This window comes from Medicago truncatula, chromosome 3 (genome assembly GCF_003473485.1).
Source record: "Medicago truncatula cultivar Jemalong A17 chromosome 3, MtrunA17r5.0-ANR, whole genome shotgun sequence".
Taxonomy (NCBI): Eukaryota; Viridiplantae; Streptophyta; class Magnoliopsida; order Fabales; family Fabaceae; genus Medicago; species Medicago truncatula.
The window spans coordinates 54,678,387-54,700,942 of NC_053044.1; the positions used below are offsets into that span (position 1 = coordinate 54,678,387).

Sequence of the window (22,556 nt, forward strand, 5' to 3'; positions counted from 1 at the left end):
TTTGTGTATATGCCAATTCAGTACTCTTGTCATTATTGTGTCGTATTATTATGTTATATACATCTACATATACATATCTTTAGTCTTAAGTGAAGTGTTTGGACATTTAATAATGAAGTTTCTCATTGCGAATGATGAGAGTGACGTTTGGGTGGGGAGGGATGAGATGTGCCATGTGTATACAACTTGGACCACCTTTGGCTGCTTTGGTTTGATGGAATACGCCAACCACTAATTATTATCTAGCCTGGCCATAGCAAGCAAGCAACTTCTCTTTTACGTCATCGATTGATTAATCATAGTTTAATAGGAAATGTGATTTGCAAATGTAAAACTCACACTTACCTTTATGTTTTGCCGACTGTGGTGTTGTCTCCTTGAATGAAGGGGAAAAGGATATATTTTTCCTTTTTTCAACATATTGAAATCTTAGCCTAGATTTCGCTATTGACTCTAGGCTAGGGGTATGTATTCTGGAGGCAACATTAACTTTTTGAAGATTTTATACCGTGTTTAAAAAAGTCCTTTGAAAGAGAACCAGTGAAATTAAATGGTCTTTAGTACATCAAAAGGCAAGAGAATAATAATTTTTTTGAATTATTATTGCAGTTTAATATATATTTTGATGATATATAAGAACATAACGAAAAGTGTTCTTAATTCTAACCTAGTGTGGATGTAAATTGTTGCAATAACTGAAAAATAAATTAAATATTAGAAAATAATACAGTATGTTTTTTTGAAGGATAAAAGGTCAATTCATTTCCTCCAAAATCCACTAGAAAATATAAAGTGGTGGATAAAAAAATAATTGGCATTAACACTAAATGTTGTCGTCCTTGCTAAAGAATGAGCTGAGCTGCACCATTTGCTGAAGATACTTAAAAATGTAAAAAAAATATTTTTGCTACATGAATATTAGATTAGTTTTAAATAATTTTTAATAAAAATGTTTATATAACGTTTTATTCATACAATAGGTCAAATTTGGATTTATTATCTAAAATAGTAGAGGCAAACCAAAAGCATAAGAAAAGTAGCTTTTAGTTTTTATTATTTTGATTTTGGTTTCAATAATATTTTGCATAAAATCTAATTGCAACAAGGGAAAAGTATTTGTCTATAATTAAAAATAATCTTTATAAATTGATTTTAATTCTTTTTACATGAACTAATTCCAACCTAAACGATTATTATTGTAAAAGATGAATCAAAACAAATGGGCAAAACGTAAATTAACCAAAACAATAATGGCAAAAAACAAGTTTCATTCTCAGTAATTCTTACCCACATGAATTTTTTTAGGTGCTAAACTTAAAAAATGTATATTAAACAGCAGAAGATAGTGGTGGCTCCCGTGGTGATTTCTCTTTTCGTGGCTCCCGTGGTTGCTGCCGTCTGGCTCTTTTGTTGAGTTAGTGGTGGCTTCATGGGGTTTTGAACGTCCTTTGGACGGTTCTTCAGATGTATCTTGTACAATATATATATATATATATACACCATTAAAAATAAAAAACAGCAGAAGATAGTACAACAATGATTCTATTTTTTTTTTTTTGACAAAAACATTGATTCTATATAGAAAGTAATTTTAATGTTTTTTTTTCTAAATTCTTTTGTTTCGTAAAAAAAGGCAATAACACTTTTATCGACCAACAAGGCAAATGAGGAAAAATTAGGAGCAAATATGTTTAGACAACCTCTATGATCTAGATTTCTGAAACCAAGTTTGCTCTTCTTGATATAGAATTTGTTCATATTCCTTCCACTAAAGGTGTGTTGAAGTTTATGAGCTTTCAGATAAAAAAACAAGGGGAAATTGCAACTACCTCCCTTCAAGTCTCTTTAAATGGCACAAACACCCCCTCTAATTTTAAAATAGACATTAACCTCCCCTAAGTTCTATTTAAATAAACAAAAACCTCCCTCTTCTTCTAACACTGTTTGTTTTCTCTGTTAAAGTAAAAAAAAAAAAAAAAAAAACTGATTACATTGTTGAAGCCATTCTTCTGCACCACTGACAATACATTGACAACACCTACTAGTAAGTAATTCACAACACATTGACGGAACTTATTAGTAATTCACAATATTCAAATTAGTGATTCTAAATTCCAATATTGAACAATTGCGTCAATTTCTCCATTGAGTGACCTATTATTTTTGTTCTACACATTGTCACCTCCATTTGTAATCCCTCACTTAAAACATATTTACTCAACAAATTAATTGGAACATAAAACATGTTTTCAACTATAAACTTGCGATTGGAGAAAATGATAAGGGATGTTGAACAAAAAGAAGTACTCCAGTGTCAAGAGAACTAGGGAACGAAGATGACAAAATAGGAAGAAATCAATATAAGCATTAAGAATAGTTGCTATAAAATCCAAAACAAGTTGAAGGCCAAGTACACATCCACCGACCGCCGCAGAACTGAATATTGCCATCATTGAACAAATTTGTTGAATTCTTAATTGGTTGAGAAAATTAGGTTGCTATGAAAATATATCAGATTTTTAAAAGGATTTGTTTGGAACTAAACAGAGCTAACTTGAAGGGAGGTTATTGTATTTTTGAAACTAGAGGGGAGGTGTGTGACATTTAACTAAACCTTAGGGGAGGTGGTTGTAATTTTCCCAAAAAACAAAAATGAGAATTGAAATTCTGAACTACTATTATGATAATACAAATGTAAAACAAATCCTTGTTTATATTAATTCTGAACTCATGATTAATCAAATACAAAAACAAATTCTGATAACTTAGAAATAGTCACTTACCCTTTTTTATTTTTGAAAATGACAGTAATGAATGAAGCAAAATAATATCTCATAATCCAAAGTCATAATAGTGTAATACATAGTGCTCAGAAAGATTGATCAAGTTAAGGGACAAATGAGCAGACCATTTACACAAAATGGAAAGATCAAATAACTTCACTGCTTTGAATGTGAAATCTTGTGTTCATAACATGTGTTTTGTTTCTATCATACTAATTATTTAATTACCTCTGAAGATTCGAGACACTCCTTTATAATTTCTTTGATCTTTCTCTTCATTAATTTATCTTTCACACCGGTAAGCATGTCACGGTAAAACATTTCCATCGTAACTAGCTTCCTATCATCTGCTGCCTCTAACATGTTCTCCCATTCTTTTGCAATATCCATTGAACCAGAATTCCCCAATGAAACAGGGATATCTTGCTCATTAAATGGTTTTCCAAAAATTGAACCATGAAGTATACTAGCATATTTCTCCATTATAGATAGCTTTGTTTGAAGCAGCTTCAGCTCATTCAACGCCGTGGATAATTTCTCATCTGTTTCTGCTATTATTTCGGGTTTTTTTTCTGCGACCTTATCTTGCCCATCAGAGCTATTTAATTCCTCTTCTTCGAGGCCCTCAATTGTTGGAGGCCACGGAACAATGGTGGGAGTGTAACTATCCATTTCTTTTCCATTCCCAAGAACTCCACTCCTCCCCCTACCCCAAGACCAAACCTTATGTCCCTCCTGAGCAACAACAACAGTATGTGCTGCCCCACATGCAACTTTAACGGGACCTGGAAAAATGGGTTGATGTAAATTGCATGAGATGAGAAGAGGAGAGAGGGCGTCACCACCAGAATTTGTTTCAGCACGATTAGCATCAGGACATAAGCCAAGACCCTTCTCCATTCCCCATGACCACACATCCCCAGTTGAGGACACAACACTTGTATGAAACAAGCCACAGTCAACAGAAATAAGGTGTATGCTTTGTGGCAATTCTTTAACAGGAGTAGGAAATAAAGTGCTTTGCGTTGTTCCGTGTCCAAGTTGGCCATTCTCACCAAGGCCAAAGGTCCAGCACATGCTTTCTAATGTGGCGTCAGGTTTCTTTTTGTGAGCAAGCAAAGCAGTGTGAAAGGCACCACATGCTACCTCATAAATTGTCCAAGGAGACTCCTCGTCGAGTATTTTTACAACTTCTGGATGCAGCCTGCTCTGCCTATCCCCCAAACCTAATTGGCCATGGCTGTTATAACCCCAAGAGTAGCATAGTAGATCTTCATCCTCGTGTGAGTCTATAGCATTAACCAGAGCTACGACATGCTCGTTTCCACATGCAACCTTGACAACAGTTCGACCGTGAAAATCCCAGACTGGCGTTGGAGTGAAACTGCTTACAAGAGATATCCCACTTTCTTTGCTTTCTTGTGGGATGTTTCCCCACATCCATAGGGTTCCGCGATTATCAATAGCCAGAGACATCATTCCTCCTGCTTTGACAGTACACATCTGAGAATAATGAACAGATGAAAATACCTTAACAATGCAGTCACCTTGGCGTATAAGTTTTAGGACAAAACTAGTGCAAGTCATGTTATACCTCTAGTGATGCTTTGTCTTCTGCTTCAGATGGGTCTGTTGAAGAATTGTGCGGTTGCAACTCAAGAAACCTGCTAAGTAAGCAAGGAACTAAGGAATCATGCGAGTCCTCCTCTTCACAAAGACCAAGTTGACCATCCATAAAGTAGTCAAGGACGCAGATACGAGTGTATAATATACAGTCAACAAATTAATAGAAGTGAAAACAATCAGTAGTTGAACTCAATCAAAAGACTCCAAGCATATTAAGGATACATATATTGTAACCCCAGCACCAAACAGATCCATCTTCTGTAAAAACACAAATAGAATTAGACGGGGTTACCAAATAAATGAACCAGCATATTGATCATAACGAAGTTAATAAATATGGTTAGCAAGAATTACACAACTTTGGCTTGAGTTCCCATCGAGGGAAAATGACATTCAAATCCCTCTCTGGTTATCAAAGTCTAAGTCTTGCTCTGAGACTAAAAAGATTCTTTAGTAAAAATCTGAACATATGTCTCCATTCACTTCATTGCACTTGTGCTGTAATTGAGAAATTGTAGAAAATTTGTTTAATAGTTGCATAACAATATTATCCCCTTTTTCTTATTTTCAAAGAATTGACTTAACCAACATTCCTGCTCCAAAAGTATCCTTACAGGCATTTCAGAGCCAGTTTGTTTGGGATTTTTTTGAAGAAAAAAAATCTATTTTATAACCAAAAAATAACTTTTTTTATTTTTTTAGTGTTGGTTTCAGATTTTTAAAAAATCCATTTTGTTAAAAAAATCATTTTTAGCCTCGAAATGAAAAGCTATTCCAAGTAGCTTTTCTAAAATCTATTTTTTTTTCTAAAAACGAGGAACTCAAGTGTAAGAGCTTCAGTCTTAAAAAAAATGATTTTTATGATAGTAAACAAACAGAAACAGCTTCAGATTTTTTTTAAAATCTAAAAGAATAATCTCTAGATTCTTTTAACCCAAAATCTATTTATTTATTTTTTTAAGTTGAAACAAACGCACCCTCAGTTAGTTGTTAAAATATAACCAATAATAATAAGCTGGGGTCTGCCAATACTTGATAAAAAATGTTATGTTAATATTAAAGCATATGGGCTCTATCATAAGGTCAAATGTCACATTGACTCATGAGATTTAAGCGATAACAAAGAACATGTTTCTAGTATTCTTTGTCTGTTGAGAAGCATGATAGAGCCCAACAAAGTTTGATTATTTGAAATTGATAAAATGAGAAAAGTTGATTATAATCAGTGTAGGAGTAGGACATACTTTATATAGTGATCGTAACTTAAACCAACAAATCTTAACTTAGTTGCAACAAATACTAACCAACTTTTAACTATCATTATCAAACTCCAAATATATCTAACACAATGTTATTAAATATCGGGTGTAGCGGAACCATAGCGTTATAGCGTAGCAGAGTTTGATCAAATCGTTATTGTTTCGTGATACGCTATTTAGTACAAAATGTTGTCGAGTAGTGGCCATAGTTGCTCTATAGCAGTACTATTGCACATCATAATTTGAACAAATTACTATTTTGCGCAATCCGCGTTTGGCAACACAAATATAACAAATTTCCAACTATATGTGACAATTTATGAATTGGCATTAGCCTTATCAATATGCAACAAGAATAACAATGAAAATAAAAATTACACCTTGATGAGGTAATGCAGTTGTAAAATTGAAAGAGAAAATTAGAAAGGTGTGAAGTGTTAGTGAACCTGCAAGAGCAAGAGTGTGATAAGAACCAGCAGCAATACCCACTATTTTAACACTGTCTTGAGTTCCATTAGGGTTTCCAAAGTTGAGTTTTTTTGGGAAAAGTTCATCTTTTTGAGAACCATTACCAAGCCGTCCAAACATTCCTCTACCCCAACAGTATACACTGCCATCTTCTACACAAAATTAAACCCTCAAACAATCATATGATTCATAACAGAGATATTTACTTTGCAAATAAGCAGTGTGAGGATTCAATTTCCACGTTTTTTGTGTATTCAGATTGAGAAAAAATTGAATAGAGTTACCAGTAAGAAGAAGAGTGTGTGATTCACCAGCAGCGACGTCAACGATTTTGTGCGATGGGTTGTCGGGATTTGGATAACTTCCGGCGTCTTCCATTGCCTCCCGCGAGAACACACAACCACAAACAGACAATATTTGCCACTAGTCTAGTAGTAGTATTATCACCAGGTGTGTTTGGTTTGCAAGATAGAACTCTCCAACATAATAGAACCGTACCAGATAGAATAGTACAACATAATAGGATAAAAAAATTTTATGGTATTGAGTAATTTTTTGTTTTATACGATTTTTTGGGGACAAAATGCTATTTTTGTATTTTAGACAACTTGTACTTAGGACAAAAAATTGTGTTGTGGTTTGGTGAGGGACAAAAATATGAGTTTTTGTCCTGTCCTTTGCCTCCAGTTTGTCCTGTACCTGAAACAGTTTTACAAATTAAACACTGGACAATTAGAGTTGTTCTGTTCTGTCTTTATTTTTAGCAAATCAAACGCACCAAAGAATCTCACTGTTTTTATTATATAAAGTAGTGACATTTTTATAAAAAAAAATCAGTTTTTAATAAGATGAAAATAAAAAAATTATAATTTTGGTAGTTTTAAATAAACGGCAATATATATAGAGTCAGGTGTAAGTTGCTCAAATTGGTGTAATAGACGTATAATTTGCCACACAAATGTGTACTTGATTGTCCAATTTCATCAACAACAAATTGTATGTAGTTTCAAAGGAAAATGTTATTTCTCTAAAAAAAATAGCATCAAAATTTTTTCAAGACGCAAGTTGATAAATTTTAATTGCATGATTTATTTGTTCACTTTCTATTTTTCAGTCATACCTTTTTGAATTGTGGCAAATAGTGCATTGTGGTTGGCTGTTCTTTATGCTTGAAGACTCTTGATGTTATTTTTCTAGAGATATAACATTACTCCAATTCCAAAAAAGCGCACTTCTATATAAAAAACAATATTCGTAAAAAAAAAAATTGGAAAAAAAAGGATATCGGACAATATTGAAATACCTCGATTGGTAAAGTTATGAATGTTTTAATTTGCCGTGTCTCTATTATGAACCATTTGAGATTTTGTGCAAGTGACTTACCCCCCTTGTGTCAAAGGATGCTGATTCAATGACCCATGAAAGTTTCTTCATTAGTAATACAGGGTTAATAGCTGGTTGCATTTATTTCTTATAAAAAAAAAAAACAATAATGTTAAATGGTGCGACGTATATACGCATGAAGTGAGCACGAATAGTTAAAACATGTGGTTTATTTTATTTTTTTGAATGGTGATACGTGAACACCCTTACGTGGTGTACCACTTTCTACACATGTCACATTTTAATGTAAAATAATACCAAAGACTGTCAAACAATAACGAGCAATTGTGTAAAGTACTCTGCAAGTTTCTCTTTTCCCCTCTATTCTCTCTCTTCGTTCTCTCACTTCTAACTTGTGAAAAACGGAGTTGCTCCCTCTTCTTATCGTCGCCGCCGTGACATGTGATTGGCGCGAAGGAGGTGGGCATGAAGAGAATGATGAGGGTGATCAGAGGAGATGAAATTGAGTTGAAGGGATTTAACGTCGGAGAATTTGCGACGAGAGAGGAGAGGAGGAAGGAGAGTGAGAAGGGGTTTAGGGGAATTGATGAGAGAGGAATGTTTGGTTTGGAACCATTTGAAGAAGGAAACTAGGGTTTTTGGTTGACAGTGAAGAGGTTTGTATGAAAGGATTGAGATTATGATTGGGAGTGTTAAGTGTGGAATGAATTGTTGAAGATTCTGTGGGTTTTCGTTTTTGGTTTTTGTTAATACTGTGGTTATTGTTTGTATCAGTTGTTGTTCTTTTCCTCCGCCGTCTCCGACACCACTACCACCGCCGCTGGCGGTGTTCGTGTTCACCATGTTTATGCTTTATTCTCAGTTGTTGTTCACTGGCGGTGGAGAGGAGAGAAGAGAAGAGAGAGAAGTGGGTTGCTGGATTTTTGTTGAAGAAGAGAGAGAATGTTGTGTTGTTTTTCTTTTTTAGTTTATAAAATAAATAAATAATTAAATAAATGTCACATAAGAGGTGTGTATGGATGGTACAAGGAAAAAGGGTGTCGATGTATAATTTTTTTTTTTTTTCATGTTTATGAATTTCACGTAGCCTATATATTTCTTATATTATAATCAAAATATCAAACAAACATATAATATCCCACATCCAAGGTCTCCACTCTGACATCTTTGTTGGCCCCACCACGTGTGGCTATTGTTTCTGGCCAAAAACAATTACTACAAGTAATTGCAAATAGTTTTCTACCATGCATGAGGTGAAATTTTTTGCGGTGCAGACTATGTGGAATTCACATTTAGCTTGCTGCAACATTTGACAAAGGAGAATTGGATTTGTAACACCCCGTTTTCCCGACTTAAAAATTTCATTTAATTAATCAGAGTATTCAACATGTAAACGGAATGCTACACTTCATAAAATCATAAATAAGTTAATTAACTAATTTATCCTTCAACATATTAATTCAAACTTTGCAGCGGATTAAATTCATTAATATAAAAAGCCTTGGCACGAAGGCCTCATCAAAACATCCATAAAAATACAATTAACAACTTAATCATATAAATTTATAAACAATACGTAAGGAATAGAAAAGCATGCAACTAAGTTCCCATCCCGTTACGTATCAGAGCACCTAAACGACTCAGTGAGGGATAGCCACTCACGACAGCAAAAACACAGCAACCTACTCTCGATCACCTGCAAGTTACTCATACGAAGAGCAACATTTTCAAGCAGAAGGGGTGAGATTCACAATCAATAATAATAATATAAAATTCATCAAATGCATCTAACAACTTAAACTCCATCAATTAGTAATAATAATTCTTTTAACGACTCCTAAACCATATCATGTACTCATCATATCAACAGTCATAACCCGATATCATAAACAATCATCATAACATCATCATTTAACTTCATAATCAACATCTTAATCACAATCATATAACATCATACTCATAATTCATATACAACATGACAACTTCATAATCAATGACATAAACAACGTAACAACATCATATTCATAGTTCATATACACATAACAACATCATTAATTCGTATTAACATTCTCCACCAAGCACCTTATTAACAACTCATGAATAGAGGACAACTTAGCAACTATACGTAACATCATCATTTCATAATAATAATTATTCATCAAACATTCCATTAGCAATTCATGAATAAAAGACAACTTATCAACTTAACATAACAATCATCAAGTACATTTAACAACTCATAAATAACATCACATAATCATCATCACAACATACATAATCATCATCATGTAACATCATAACAACCTCATATTCAACACCATAAACAGTCATCATAACATCGTAATCAATATCATAAACATCTTCTCATAATAATATAAACGACACAACATAATCATCACATCATAACAATATAAACAACTACATATATTTAACAATAATGTTCTTACTTCTTAATCTTTAGTAACACTTACTAATTCAACCAACAACGACGATAACTACAATTATCCAATATATGTATATATTTCATAATCAACAATATCATCAATAATAGATATCTAACTCTTCAATTTAATCTTACACCCTGTCATCGTAATAATTCATCAATATATAAGTATATCATCATTAACAACATCAACAACAAATGGTAATTAAAACCAATAACAACGACTCATGCAACAACTCGACACCACCGCTAAGACTCATGCAAGACATGACAACTCCACTAAGACTCCTCAACAAATGCAACTATGCATGTGGTACCATATCAGAGCCGAAGCCCTCATCGTTATAGAATGGTTAAAGCATTCTTTTATCAGGACATGAGTCCTCATCGTTAACATCGTTTTGAACAACATCGTGTTCCATCGTTTTGAACGACAAAGCGTTCCAGGACCGAAGTCCTCATCGTTTTTATGCTTATGCAACTGACTCCACTTGTGTATATCTGCATACAACTCAACGACAAATGCATATGTACTTATATGACTCACACCCTTTAATGCAACTGACTCCACTTGTGTATATCTACATACAACTCAACAACATCAACGACAACCACTACTCATCAATGCATATATGTAAATATGACTTCACCTCGACAATCCAATTAATAATACTTCAACCTTTGAAAAGAATTCAGCAACATGTATAATTTATTTAAATATAAATATACATCACAGTCAACAATAATTCATCATAATTGATCCAACGATTCCAGAAAATACACAATTAATCATCTCTAAATTCACTAAACTCGACAACGGCAACATAGGCAGCACATAAACATCTCAAGATATAACAATATCAAATGATAATCAATATCAACTTAAACATCTTATATAATCCACATAATGCATATACAAATATATCTCATTACTAACAACATCAAATCATATTATATCTGACTCACTCAACATCAACAGTACTATAATCAACCTCCATTCCTACCCCAAGGGTCAACTCACAACATGGGTTAAATACTCTTAAACACCTTAATTACACTCATATTACTTCTAGTTTTGAGCCTTGGAATTATCCCACCAGTTTTGGATTAACTTGGAAAATGTTTTGCTGAATTTTCATAAAATTTCCCTAAGACCTACTTGGAGTATTTTCATCATAAATCCTAAACCAAAAATCATTTTAGAGTCAAACCAAATCCATTGGAAAGCTAACAAAATTATCTACAACTTTCATGTTTACACCAAAGGCCAATTCAAGACAGAAACGTATGAAAAAGACACAAGAACGCAAAATAAGAAATGCTGTCAAAGGCACTTCGCTTAAGCGAATGAGTCTTCGCTTAAGCGAACTACTTACAGTAGCTGTTCGCTTACAGCTCGCTTCCGGCTCGCTTAAGCGAACAGTCATCGTTTCTGCATAATTTTTCACGGGTTTAAACCATTTTTCACCCCAAAACTCCCAATTTTGATCTCCCAATGCCCAACATGTTTCCAAAGATTGTTTATAGGTTCATTATGCAATTAGGCATCTAAATAAACATAAAACATGCATCAACAACAACAATTCAGATCATTCTAGCAATCAAACAAAACTTCTCCAATTATCCAACAAATTCTAATCTCCTCATAATTCTGATCACAACAACATTATAGATTAAGAAATCATTCTAAACACTAAACTAAACACATTAAACCTGATTCTTGCACCATCCCTTTCAAATTAGCATCAACCCTAATTCCCAATTTTATTCTCATGAACAATTCAATTGATTAATTTTCAGAAATTACATATTATGATTATTGGAAGATAATCTCACCCTTACCTTAGAATTGCGAAGACAAAGAAAACACAGCAATCGATTCTCTAGTTCTTCTCTCTTGGTCTTCTCTCCTTGCCTTAGCTTTTCTCCTTCCCAACTTGTTTTCACGTTAAACAGTTTTCTGACCTTTTCTTTCCTTAACTCCCTAAAACTATAACCTCTCTATTTTCATAAAAACCTCCCTTATTACTATTAATTTCTAATTATTCCTCAACCTCCTAAATAATTCCATTACTCATATTATTCTATTTATATTAAATAAATTATATAAATAAATACTACACACCACAAAATCAACCAATATTATTTAAAATCACATAAATTATATAAATATATCCTAACTCAATAAAAATAATCAAATAATCAAATAATTCAAGGAGGGTGTTACAGGATTCACATTTCCTCATTTCATCTATAAATAGAGGCAATGTCAATGAAGGAAATCATCTGAAGCTTAAAGAAATACAAAGCTTCAGCATCAAAGCATAAGTGAAAATACAAAGCTTCTGTGTGTGTAGAAGTGTGTGTGAGGAAAAATAGAGTATTGAGTAAATCCAGAGAGTGTGGATAAAATACACCGGGTGGGAATCATCTCTATAACTTCTAGGTGCTATAAAACAATTGCATTCGAATAGGAGTGGGTCTCACGGGAAACACTATATTGTATCTCGGTATTAGAGGGTTTTCCACGTTAAATATTGGTGTTCATTTTTATCGCTACCGCTAGGGGTGGGAATAGGCCAGGCTAGGCCAGGCTTTGATAGGCCTGAGCCTGGCCTACGAAATAAATCACAAGCCTGAGCCTGGCCTATGGCCTATCATAGGCCGTTTTTCTAGGCCTGGCCTGGCCTATTTAAAAGCCTGGACTGGCCTGAAAGCCTACTTCACATTAAGGCCATCAAATAGTTCATTTGGCCTACTAAATAGGTTAAACATGTCTTAAAGCCTACTTAAAAGCCTATTTCACTAGAAGTAAATTTCAACTAGATTAAAGCCTACATAAAAGCCTATAACAACAAAGCATATTAAGGGACTAATAGATAGAGAAAAAGATGTTTATATTTTTAATATATGCAATTATTTTAATATAAAAAAATATTTTTTAATAAATAAGTATTAATAGGCCGGCCTATTAGGCTTAACAGTCTTTTTTTGAAGCCTAAGTTTGGCCTATTTAACTAAACAGACTTTCTAAAAGGCCTAAGCCTAGGCTTATCTACTAAACAGTCCAGGCCAGGCCAGGCCAAAACAGGCCAGGTCGTAGGCCCCTGTAGGCCGGCCTGGCCTATTCCCAACCCTAGCTACCGCTGCGCTGCAAGATCCAATCTGTTTTGGATTTTGAAATTTTAATTTACACTTGCATTAAGCTCGTCGATCCCAACAAGTGGTATCGGAGCTCCAGTTGGAGCTCGAGATTATAGTGTAAATTAAATGGAAGAGAACATTGGTAACACTGGTACAATGATTAAACTCACTTCTACAAACTACTCCATTTGGAAGCCAAAAATGGAGGATATACTTTACTGCAAGGATATGTATGATCCTGTAGAAAAGGGAGACACTAAGCCATATAAGGTGACAAATGAAGACTGGAAAAAGTCTCATCGGAAGGCTGTCAGTCTCATCAGGCAGCGGGTGGATCTTAGTGTATTCCACCATGTGGTCATAGAGACAAATGCCCAGACTCTGTGGAAGAACATCAAAAAGATGTATCAAAGAAAGATCGCACAAAACAAAACTTTCGCTATTAAAAATTTGGTGAATTTAAAGTATCGGGAGGGAAGATCAGTTGTCGAGCACTTGAGTGACTTTCAAGACTTGGTAAACCAATTGGTTGCCATGAACATGATTAATATCACTAAAAACGTATATGGTGAATCTGCGAACAAACTCACAACACCCAAGTTAATAGCATACAACGGCAAAATGCCTACAAATAATATGATGAAATCTAAATCACCAGAATACCCATGCTTCTGGATCTGCAACGTTGACGCCCAAATCATTGATTGAATTTGTGATTGTCAGAAGCTGATCTTTCAATACAAACCAAACGAACACCGCACAACAAAAGATGCGAAATCAAACAACACCTCATAAGACGACAAACAACACAACGTCGCACTAAAACGACGAAATCACGAAAGAAAAACTTGATGTATGTGAAAATCACTTATTTGGATTGAAAAAAAGGGGAAAAAAGATGCAGAGGGTGATTCTAGGTCAAAAATTGACATAAAATCATCCCTCCTCGATGAGTAAAAGAGGAAGAAAACTTAGAGAGAAGACAGAGTTTCTCTCATTAAAAAATTAGGGCCGACTATTGTTTTACTTGCAACGTACGCTTCAGCAAGTTCTACCGTCACTTTTTTTGTAGAGATTATCTTTTAAGAGTTTAATTAATATTAAGCACTATGGGATCAAATAAATCTAAAAAAGAGACAATAGAATATAGGCATGTTTAGTCATTCGTGCTTTACACTGCGAATTATTTTTCGCACAATTAAGCATTTTTCAAAAAAAAAAACTGGTTGCATTCATCTCAAGTAATCCACTCTTTCTAGCCTATGGTTAAAAGTTGCAGTACAAATATCAAATTGAAAAATGCTATGTACAGCGATAAATAGTTCACAAATTCATTACGCTAAGTGCAGATTCAGTTAAGACCATGTATAATGGGAAAAAAATTTCAATACTCTTTAACATCTATTTTTTCAATTTTCAACACTCCACGTCATTTTCTCTATCATAATTCAACACCCATTCAATTTTTACCTCTCCAATAGTTTTTTCATTCAACACTCTACCCTACCACCTTTTATTTCTTATTCTTATTTAATTTTATATTTTTATTTTTATAATTAACTAAAATTATCGATTATAATTAAATTAAAATAATACAATCAACTATTTTTTTTTTTTTGGAAAAACAAAATTTTGTAAAATAATTTATTTTTATTTTCTTAACTTAAAATGCGACACACAAATAACTTAAAATGCAAGACAACAAACTAAACACGCGACACACAAATAACTTAAAATGGAAGACAACAAACTAAGCATACAACACACAAGTAATTATTTAAGTATAACTTAAAATTGATTTGGGTTTTGAAGATGTTGGTTGGGAAATTGATTTGGTTGTTGATAATTGTAGGGATTTTGGTAGCTAAATGAGTAATCAGAAGAATTTTGGGTGTTGAATTGATTATTATTGGGATCCATTTTACTAAACAAAGACTAAAACTTCAAAAGAAATGCTAATAATAAGATTAAGAGAGTGAAAAATTTGATTTTTTTTTTCTGTGTCCAAATCAAATGATCCAAGTTTCTATTTGTAGAGGAAAAAAAATCACGAATTTTGGTAAAAAAAAAATATTTTTTTTTTATTTGCTATGAAATAATTGAGTCCAAATTATTAAGAAAATAAAAATCCAAGCAGCCAATCGTAACAAGTCACGTGTCACTGCAGACCAGGCTTTCAACATGTTGAACCTTTTCAACACCTCTCTCATCTTCCCTCATATTCAATAGCCTCCTCCAATGGTCTCAACATGTTGAATATGGCATTCAACAAGCCATTGTAAATGGTCTAAATATCACCACTCCTTAGTCCTTACATGATTGCCGTGAATTCTGGATTTTAAGTGGGAATGAAATTGTCAAATTTTCACTCAATACATCTTGAAAACCTTGTGAATTATAAATTCCCTAGATATAGCACTCCTCTATCAAATTTAACGGTATATATATATATATATATATATATATATATATATATATATATATATATATATATATATATATATAATTTTAGAGTTATGATATTTGAACAATCATTTTTATGACAACTTTTTATACATCCATAAATTTACAAAGAAAAAATGGTATTGACACAAAAATAGTAATAGAGAGAGAAAGTAAAAACATAATGTCAGTACAAGAGAAAAATTGTCACAAAAGTTGTCAAAAAAGATCGTAGTCTTTAAAAAAACATTGCGACCCAGCTCAGGGTCCTCAATCCTCATACGCCAATGGTATGCATGTATTGCCTAAAGAAAAAATTAGAGCATCTACAATGATGAGGTCTTCACCATTTAAGACCTAGTACCTAACAAGTACTCCCATTGTGGGAATTTTTTTTGGGGATCTTGTAAGACTTGGGGTCTAACTTAAGACCCTCCATCTTTAAGTGATCCCCACACACTTTTTTATTAAAATAATATGTTAGTGGTGAAATTTAAATGATTAAAAGTTAGTAGTGGAACTCATTTAAATTTTTTGTTAGAAGATCTCTATTGAAGTGACTGAGTACCTGTTAAAGCATCTCCAACGCTGGTTGCTTACTACCCAGGTGGATGCATAAGTTCCGTCTCTTAACTTTTTCAGCATTGGAGCAAATACAGGTAGTTTGATTGCTTAATTTTCAGTCATTTGCTTATTTAAGCAATGCAAAAAGTGTGTTGCTTCTCATTAAAAAAAAACAATAAAATATGGCTGAAATCTGAACAGAAAATCACGGACCAGAGGGAACAAAACAGATTAACCTATAACAATGGAATTCAGAAAATCAATGGTGATTGTTGTATCGCTGGATTTGGGTGAGGAAAGAAAAACAGAGTGGAGAGTTCTAGATACAAGAAGAAAGTGTGGGTGGGTTGAAAATCAATGGAACCATCAAAATGAATGTTTTATTAAGAATAATGATATAGTTAATTAGGACACTAGTGTAGTTACTATATAACTTATATGGTTGACTCATTATACTAATCTCTTTTATTTTTGTATCATTTTAACTATTATCAATACAATAATTTCTAAGCTTTTTCTCTCTATTTTCATGGATGTCATGTTTCTCAACATGGTATCAGAGCATGATTGGTATCCACCTTGAACAATTTTTTCCGCTGCATTTTCTCGGGAAAGTTTGTTTTTCTCGTGCTATTTTCCTTTTCTTCCTCATTCTGATTTTTCCCCTTTTCTCACTTCATTTTCGTCATTTTCCTTTTTCTAATTCTCGAGAGAACATCGATTCCTCCTTTGTTCTTCGATTCAGTTCGCTTTCTTCCACATTTGTTCTTGATTTTCATTCTTTTCTTTCTGTTTCGATCAATTCCATTTTGCGATTTTGTTTTCATCGCGATTTGTTCTCTTCATCTTCTTAATCCCAACTTCTAGGGTTCAAATTCTGTTTCTAATTTTTGTTATTCGGAATACAATTCTCGTTCGATTTTCGATCCTGTTTTATCGTAATTCATGTTTTCCCCAAATCTTAGGGTTTTTGTTTTGTTCTTCTTCTTTTTGATTGAATCAATCATTCAATTTCTGGATTCGGTTCAATCTCTCTCATTTCTTGTTCGGTTCTTTCATTAGAATCCAATTTTTTGATGAACCAGTGATGTATTTTCTAGTTACTTTCGCTTTTGATTTTTCTCGCTTCGGATCTTTCAATTCAATTTATTTTCTTTTCTATTCCAGTTTTTTTTTATCTTCATTCCATAATCGCAAATTGATTCTCAGAGTTTGATATGGTTATGGTGCTTTGGGTTTCGCTTTGAAGGGAGTCAGATTGTTTGCATTTTGAATCTTGGAATCCTTGGATGTTACTTTGAGTTCAGAGTTCGACGACATCGACGGTGACTTGGCTCTGCATACATATGCTTTGTGTGGAGGTTACATGATTGAAAATTGATGATTCAAAAGATTTATTCACTGGTAATTGCAAGCAAGGCTTATGGTAATTGAAAATCGCCAGTATTGTTGGGGTTGTGCACCTGCTGCATGTTTATAGAAGAGTTCTTGGTTTGTCTGCAAGCAATATTCTCATATGAAGATAGAAGGCATTTTTTAGTTGGATTTTATGATGGTTGTGGTTGGTTTTGCTACAGCAAGTGCTAGTATATGGATAAAGAAGACTTACATATTGGTGCTTATTCCTTCACAATATAGGTTGGTTTTATTTGAATGAGGTTTTGTTGCGGCCAATATATAGCTATAGCAGAGTTACAGAGTTGAAGTTTTGCGAAAAACATTATTGGGAAAGTGGTGTGAGATAGACTACACAGTGAAGCTTCAGGAATTTTTTTGTTCTAGTTATGTAAATGTTCACAGCACTTGTTTTGGTGCTTTATCTCTGATGGTGTCACCACATTAGTTGCTCCCAATCAAGTGGAATACCTCTAGTGCTTCGTCGGTTTAATTTGGTGGTTTGTTGTTACTGATTGGTGTCTATGGGTTGAAGACACATTTCACTTCATACTCTGGTGATTTTAGTCCAATGGTGATTAGCCTTTTTGGCTTGTTTTTAGCTTCTGTCAATGGTTGTTAAGGGTGACACTTCTTCCATTGATGGTTAAGCATTGATATTTTGTTGATGATTGCTTCTGCCTTTGTTAGGTGGTTAAGCTTGTTGTTTTTAACTTCTGTCTATGATGGTTAAGCATGATGCTTCTGTTATGGATGGTTAAGCATTTATAGTTGAGCTTCTGTCTATGATGGTTAAGCATGATGCTTCTATCATAGATGGTTAAGCATTTTTGTTAGCTTCTACCCTATGGTGCACTCTTCATATTTTCTTTCTAGCTTCTGCCCTATGGTGGTTAAGCACTCTTCATATTCTCTCTCGCTTCTGCCCTATGGTGGTTAAGCATTATGCCCTTTGTTGGCTTTATTGATTTTAGCTTCTGTAAAGTGGTTAAGCCTCGAGTTTTGGCTTCTGCTCAATGGTTAAGTGTTTTGCCTTATGGCTTTGATTAGTTACTACTTGAGTTCAGATATTGTTTGGATTTGGCTTGGTGAAGCATTGCTTACACATCTACTTTGTTGGAGGGACTTCGGTAGCACAAGGTTCTGCAATTGTTGTTGGCCTTTCTAGTTTACTAGTGGTTTATTGGATTTACATATCATTGGCACTGCCCTATTTTGGAATAGTTGTTGATACTATCCTGCTGAATATTTGAGTTTTCTTTTGGCATATGGATGTTGCGGAGACGTTGTAGGAAGCTTGCGAGGACCCAAAAGTTGGTCAACGGCTTCTAGGAGCTATGCACCTCAACTTGTCATATACTTCTGCACTTTATTTCTTCTGTTTGCTGTTAAGCTTTGTAGTTCAAACTCAAGTTAAGAGTTCTCTTACCTTGAGTTTGAGGGAGGCTATTAAGAATAATGATATAGTTAATTAGGACGCTAGTGTAGTTACTATATAAGTCACATGGTTGACTCATTTGTACTAATCTCTTTTATTCTTGTATCATTTCAACTATTATCAATACAATAATTTATAAGCTTTTTCTCTCTATTTTCATGGATGTCATGTTTCTCAACATGTTTTTTAATTATTTTATTACAAAATTGTGTCGATTGGTTCCATTAATTCTTAATGAATTTTTTATTATTATATTTCTGTACGTATGTATCATTTTTAAATATTTATGATTTTTTACCTATTAATAAAAATATGTAAATTTAAATTTAAATCAAAATTAAGTCATGATAAAAAAAATACAAATTTGTGGGGTCAATGATAGGGTTGCTTATTGTTAATCACCATTGGAGTAAAATTGATTGAGATTACTTATAAGTTGCTTACATGCAATGTGGCAATTTGGATTCAGAAAAAACAAGTTAAGCAACCAAAATAAGTTCTCTCATTGGAGATGCTCTTAGGTACTCCCTCCGTCTCAAATTATAAGAAAAAAAATATCATTTTTATGTCTCAAAATATAAGCAAAAAAAGACCAACTTTTATATTATTTCAAGAAAATAATCTTTTCTAAATTAAAATTAAATGCAAATTGCATTCAATTTGTTCCCCTTTCTATTCTCTCCATAATCATTAACCAATAAGAATTGTTTATACATCTTTCTATGAAACTTATTCCAAGAAGAACACAAAAAATTATACCTCAAACTACTATGTTTTTATTTTCTTAATAAATGTGAATTTGTGTTTTTTTGCTTATAAATTGGGACGGAAGGAGTACTGCTATTATAAAATAATAAAAAGTGATGTGTACAAGTGAGATCTGTTTAAGACCTTCAATTTGAGGGTCTCAATTGTGGATGCTCTTAGTGTGGCTCGTGTAGGATGTATCCATCACTTAAAACCCTAATTTGGCGTTGTAGAGCTTGAATAACTCTATCAAACAAATTGCACCAAAAGAAAAACAAATTGGCAGCAAAATCAGAGATAATTTTGTGACCAGAGCTAGACATTGAAAACAAGTTTACATAAACATACTTGCTATATACAAATTAACATAAACTTATGAACAATCCAACAATGCAGTGTCTGCTAAATTTAATTTGTCTTTCACATGAAACACTAAGCAACCACTTAAAATAAATATGAACAATTAACAACAACAATAATGATAAACTAAATAAGAGATGAATTTGCAATCTATGCTAACTAGTGCAAATGTCCCCATAAGGTTGTGCCAACATATCTTCCTCACTAATATAAGCAGATAGATTAACATACTTATCTTGTTCATTTCTATCCCTCCACCTTGCCCTACAAATCACACAACTAGCCGATCTTCGTCCACTACTTCTCTTCCATCTCGTCAAACACTCTTCATGAATAACATTCTTACATGTTCCACAAGCCACCAACCTCTCTTCCTTCTCCATCTCTTCAAGACAAACTGGACACGTGGTACCATCTTCCATCTCTATATTCTCCTTCTTCGACCCTCCTTCAAAGAACATCTGATGAAACCTCTGTCGTAATGTAAACCCTGCAACTGCTTCTTGCAACGTTGGCATGTTTAACAAGCGTTGAAGATGACATGGTCGAAGGTTTTTTCTACGGACACAAGCGTCGTTTTGTGAAACGCCTAATACTCGAATCATAACGAAGAGGATGTGTTTGCATGGTGTTGTCCGGTCCGGGCACGTGCACGAGGGTGTGGAAGATAAGGTTACTGTGTAGACGTTACCGGTTGCGCCGAAGATGAAGAAGGTGGAGCCGGAACGGTGGAGGAGACGGAGACCGTGACGGAGGGCTCTTACTATTCTGTCTGATATTGGTTGGCTGTGTTTGAAACGATAGGGACGGGGACGGTTATTATTGTTGTTGTTATTTGGTGTTGTTGAATTGGAATTGGAGGCAACAGACTCCATTTCCAAAGAATGAGGAACGGTTTTGTGTGAAGAATATAGTTTTTTGGATAAGAATATGTTATTATGAATCGTGGTTTGGGATTCTTTGTGGATACGTGAAGGAATTACAAAGAATGGGTATGACGAAGGGAAGGGAATTTCATTAACTTAACTTGCAAACTTGGATCCTTTGAGGAATAGTGAGTGGTAAACCATGTAGCACGCTTTATTATATAGCAAGACCCCTAAAATACACGCAAAGGTTAATTTTTCTTATCTATTTGGAGCTTGTGCTCCACTCTTCAATTTAATTTACAGAAGACTTGTTGCATTGGAACAAGAAGACTTACAATATATGGCTTTTGCCCCTTGGGTGATAACCAGGGAAGTCAATCTTTTCTTCTTTTTGGAGAATAAAAAGGAGGGAGGGGACTTTAATTTGCAGATGAAAGTTCGAACTGCTCTTTGCGTATCCACTATCCCATTATCCAAGGAGGAGTGGGTAAATAAAGGACAGGTGATGTAACATGCTCTCAATCGTTGGAAGATGATGGGATTGGGGAGGGAGAACGTTGAATCTGAATTGGGGGGGCCCGAGGTGGATAGAGTTAGACGTATACAAACTCTTTTAAACATTTGGTTGAATTCGTAGACTAGATTAAGATAATTTAAGTATTTTTTTTCTATTAAAAAAATAAAGCAAATGCTAACATGTGTCCTAAAGACACATGTTAAGAAACTTATTATCCTATTTAATCTTGTATTTGTAAAAAATCTCATTTAATATAAATAAAAAATATTCATCCGTCTCAAAATATAAGCAAAAAAAACTTATTTTCATTGTCCAAAATATAAGTAAAAAAGACAAATTTTTATCCTATTTAATCTTGTTTTTTAAAAAAATCTCTTCTTCAAGAAAAACTTTTATCTTAAATTTATATATGTTACGCATTTTGGTCTTTTCCGTTAGTTTTAATTCAAAAACGTTAGAGTTTCTTCATTTTCTTCTGAAATTTTTCTGGGATTGTTGTTGTTAAAGGTTGATGGAGATGATATGAAGATGAAGAAGAGAGGGAGAAGATACCAAAATAAATCAAATTTTAATTAAGGGACCAAAGCGATACTAATTAAATAGTTAACAGACCAAAAATGTAATTTAGCCTAATCAAAATTTAAGGCTTCATTTTTTTTGTTCTCACTTTCTAGGTTTTTTATAGAAAGGAAACACGTTCCATCCCAATTAAGATAATTTAAAAATAAGGTGAATAAATGAAACAGAAATGATAAGTAGACACAAACTTTCAAACACAATAAAGACAGCATGGGTAATTTGGATATTTCACCCTTTAAACAGGGGCAATTTTGTAAATACACCACAACCATCTTTTTCTTCTCTCTTCTTCCTCTCTCTTCTCTGTGTGTTTTCTTTCCCAATTCTTCCAACATCCTCCTCACTACCACCATTATCCACCACCGTCCTTATTACAACCACCATCGTTATCAACATCGATCACCACCCTCTCGATGAACGTGAATCATATCAACACGCATGGAATCAAAGAAAGCGATGTGAAAGCAAGATCTGAAAGGAAAGAAAGAAAGACAGCGACAGGAGGTGGTGGTGATGTCGCGGCAGTGGAGGTCTAAATCTGAAAGGAGGTTGAAATGGTGGCCGCTAATGATGACGAC

At 33.7% G+C, this 22,556-nt stretch overlaps 2 protein-coding genes across 3 annotated transcripts; both read right to left on the reverse strand.

Moving 5' to 3' along the window:
* Positions 1-2,755: 2,755 nt before the first annotated feature.
* LOC11426805 (ultraviolet-B receptor UVR8) lies at positions 2,756-6,598 on the reverse strand. Of its 2 annotated transcripts, none has more exons than XM_013606579.3 (5): positions 6,421-6,596; positions 6,115-6,288; positions 4,632-4,667; positions 4,378-4,514; positions 2,756-4,286 (listed from the first exon to the last, which is right to left on the reverse strand). In XM_013606579.3, the coding sequence occupies exons 1-5, from the start codon at positions 6,512-6,514 to the stop codon at positions 3,000-3,002; spliced, it is 1,728 nt and encodes a 575-aa protein (XP_013462033.2). In that variant the 5' UTR covers positions 6,515-6,596; the 3' UTR covers positions 2,756-2,999. The 2 variants fall into 2 exon arrangements, with proteins under 2 accessions (XP_013462033.2, XP_024635529.1); XM_024779761.2 differs by having other exon boundaries at positions 2,812-4,286; positions 6,115-6,285; positions 6,421-6,598.
* A 13,325-nt stretch (positions 6,599-19,923) lies between these two features.
* LOC11423390 (mitogen-activated protein kinase kinase kinase 1) lies at positions 19,924-21,449 on the reverse strand. Its single transcript, XM_039832140.1, has 2 exons — positions 20,146-21,449; positions 19,924-20,061 (listed from the first exon to the last, which is right to left on the reverse strand). Exon 1 carries the CDS (start codon positions 20,886-20,888, stop codon positions 20,169-20,171), a length of 720 nt encoding a protein of 239 aa, XP_039688074.1. The 5' UTR covers positions 20,889-21,449; the 3' UTR covers positions 19,924-20,061; positions 20,146-20,168.
* Between the last annotated feature and the right edge of the window lie 1,107 nt (positions 21,450-22,556).

What these genes read in the sequence shown, in the direction of transcription:
- LOC11423390 (XM_039832140.1), bottom strand. Translation starts at nt 20,888, where the DNA reads ATGGAGTCTGTTGCCTCCAATTCCAATTCAACAACACCAAATAACAAC.
- LOC11426805 (XM_013606579.3), bottom strand. Translation starts at nt 6,514, where the DNA reads ATGGAAGACGCCGGAAGTTATCCAAATCCCGACAACCCATCGCACAAA. An exon ending in TCACACTCTTGCTCTTGCAG is followed by an intron (nt 4,668 to 6,114) that starts GTTCACTAACAC and finishes GTGTTTTTACAG; the next exon opens with AAGATGGATCTGTTTGGTGC. An exon ending in GTGCTGGGGTTACAATATAT is followed by an intron (nt 4,515 to 4,631) that starts GTATCCTTAATA and finishes ACTACTTTATGG; the next exon opens with ATGGTCAACTTGGTCTTTGT.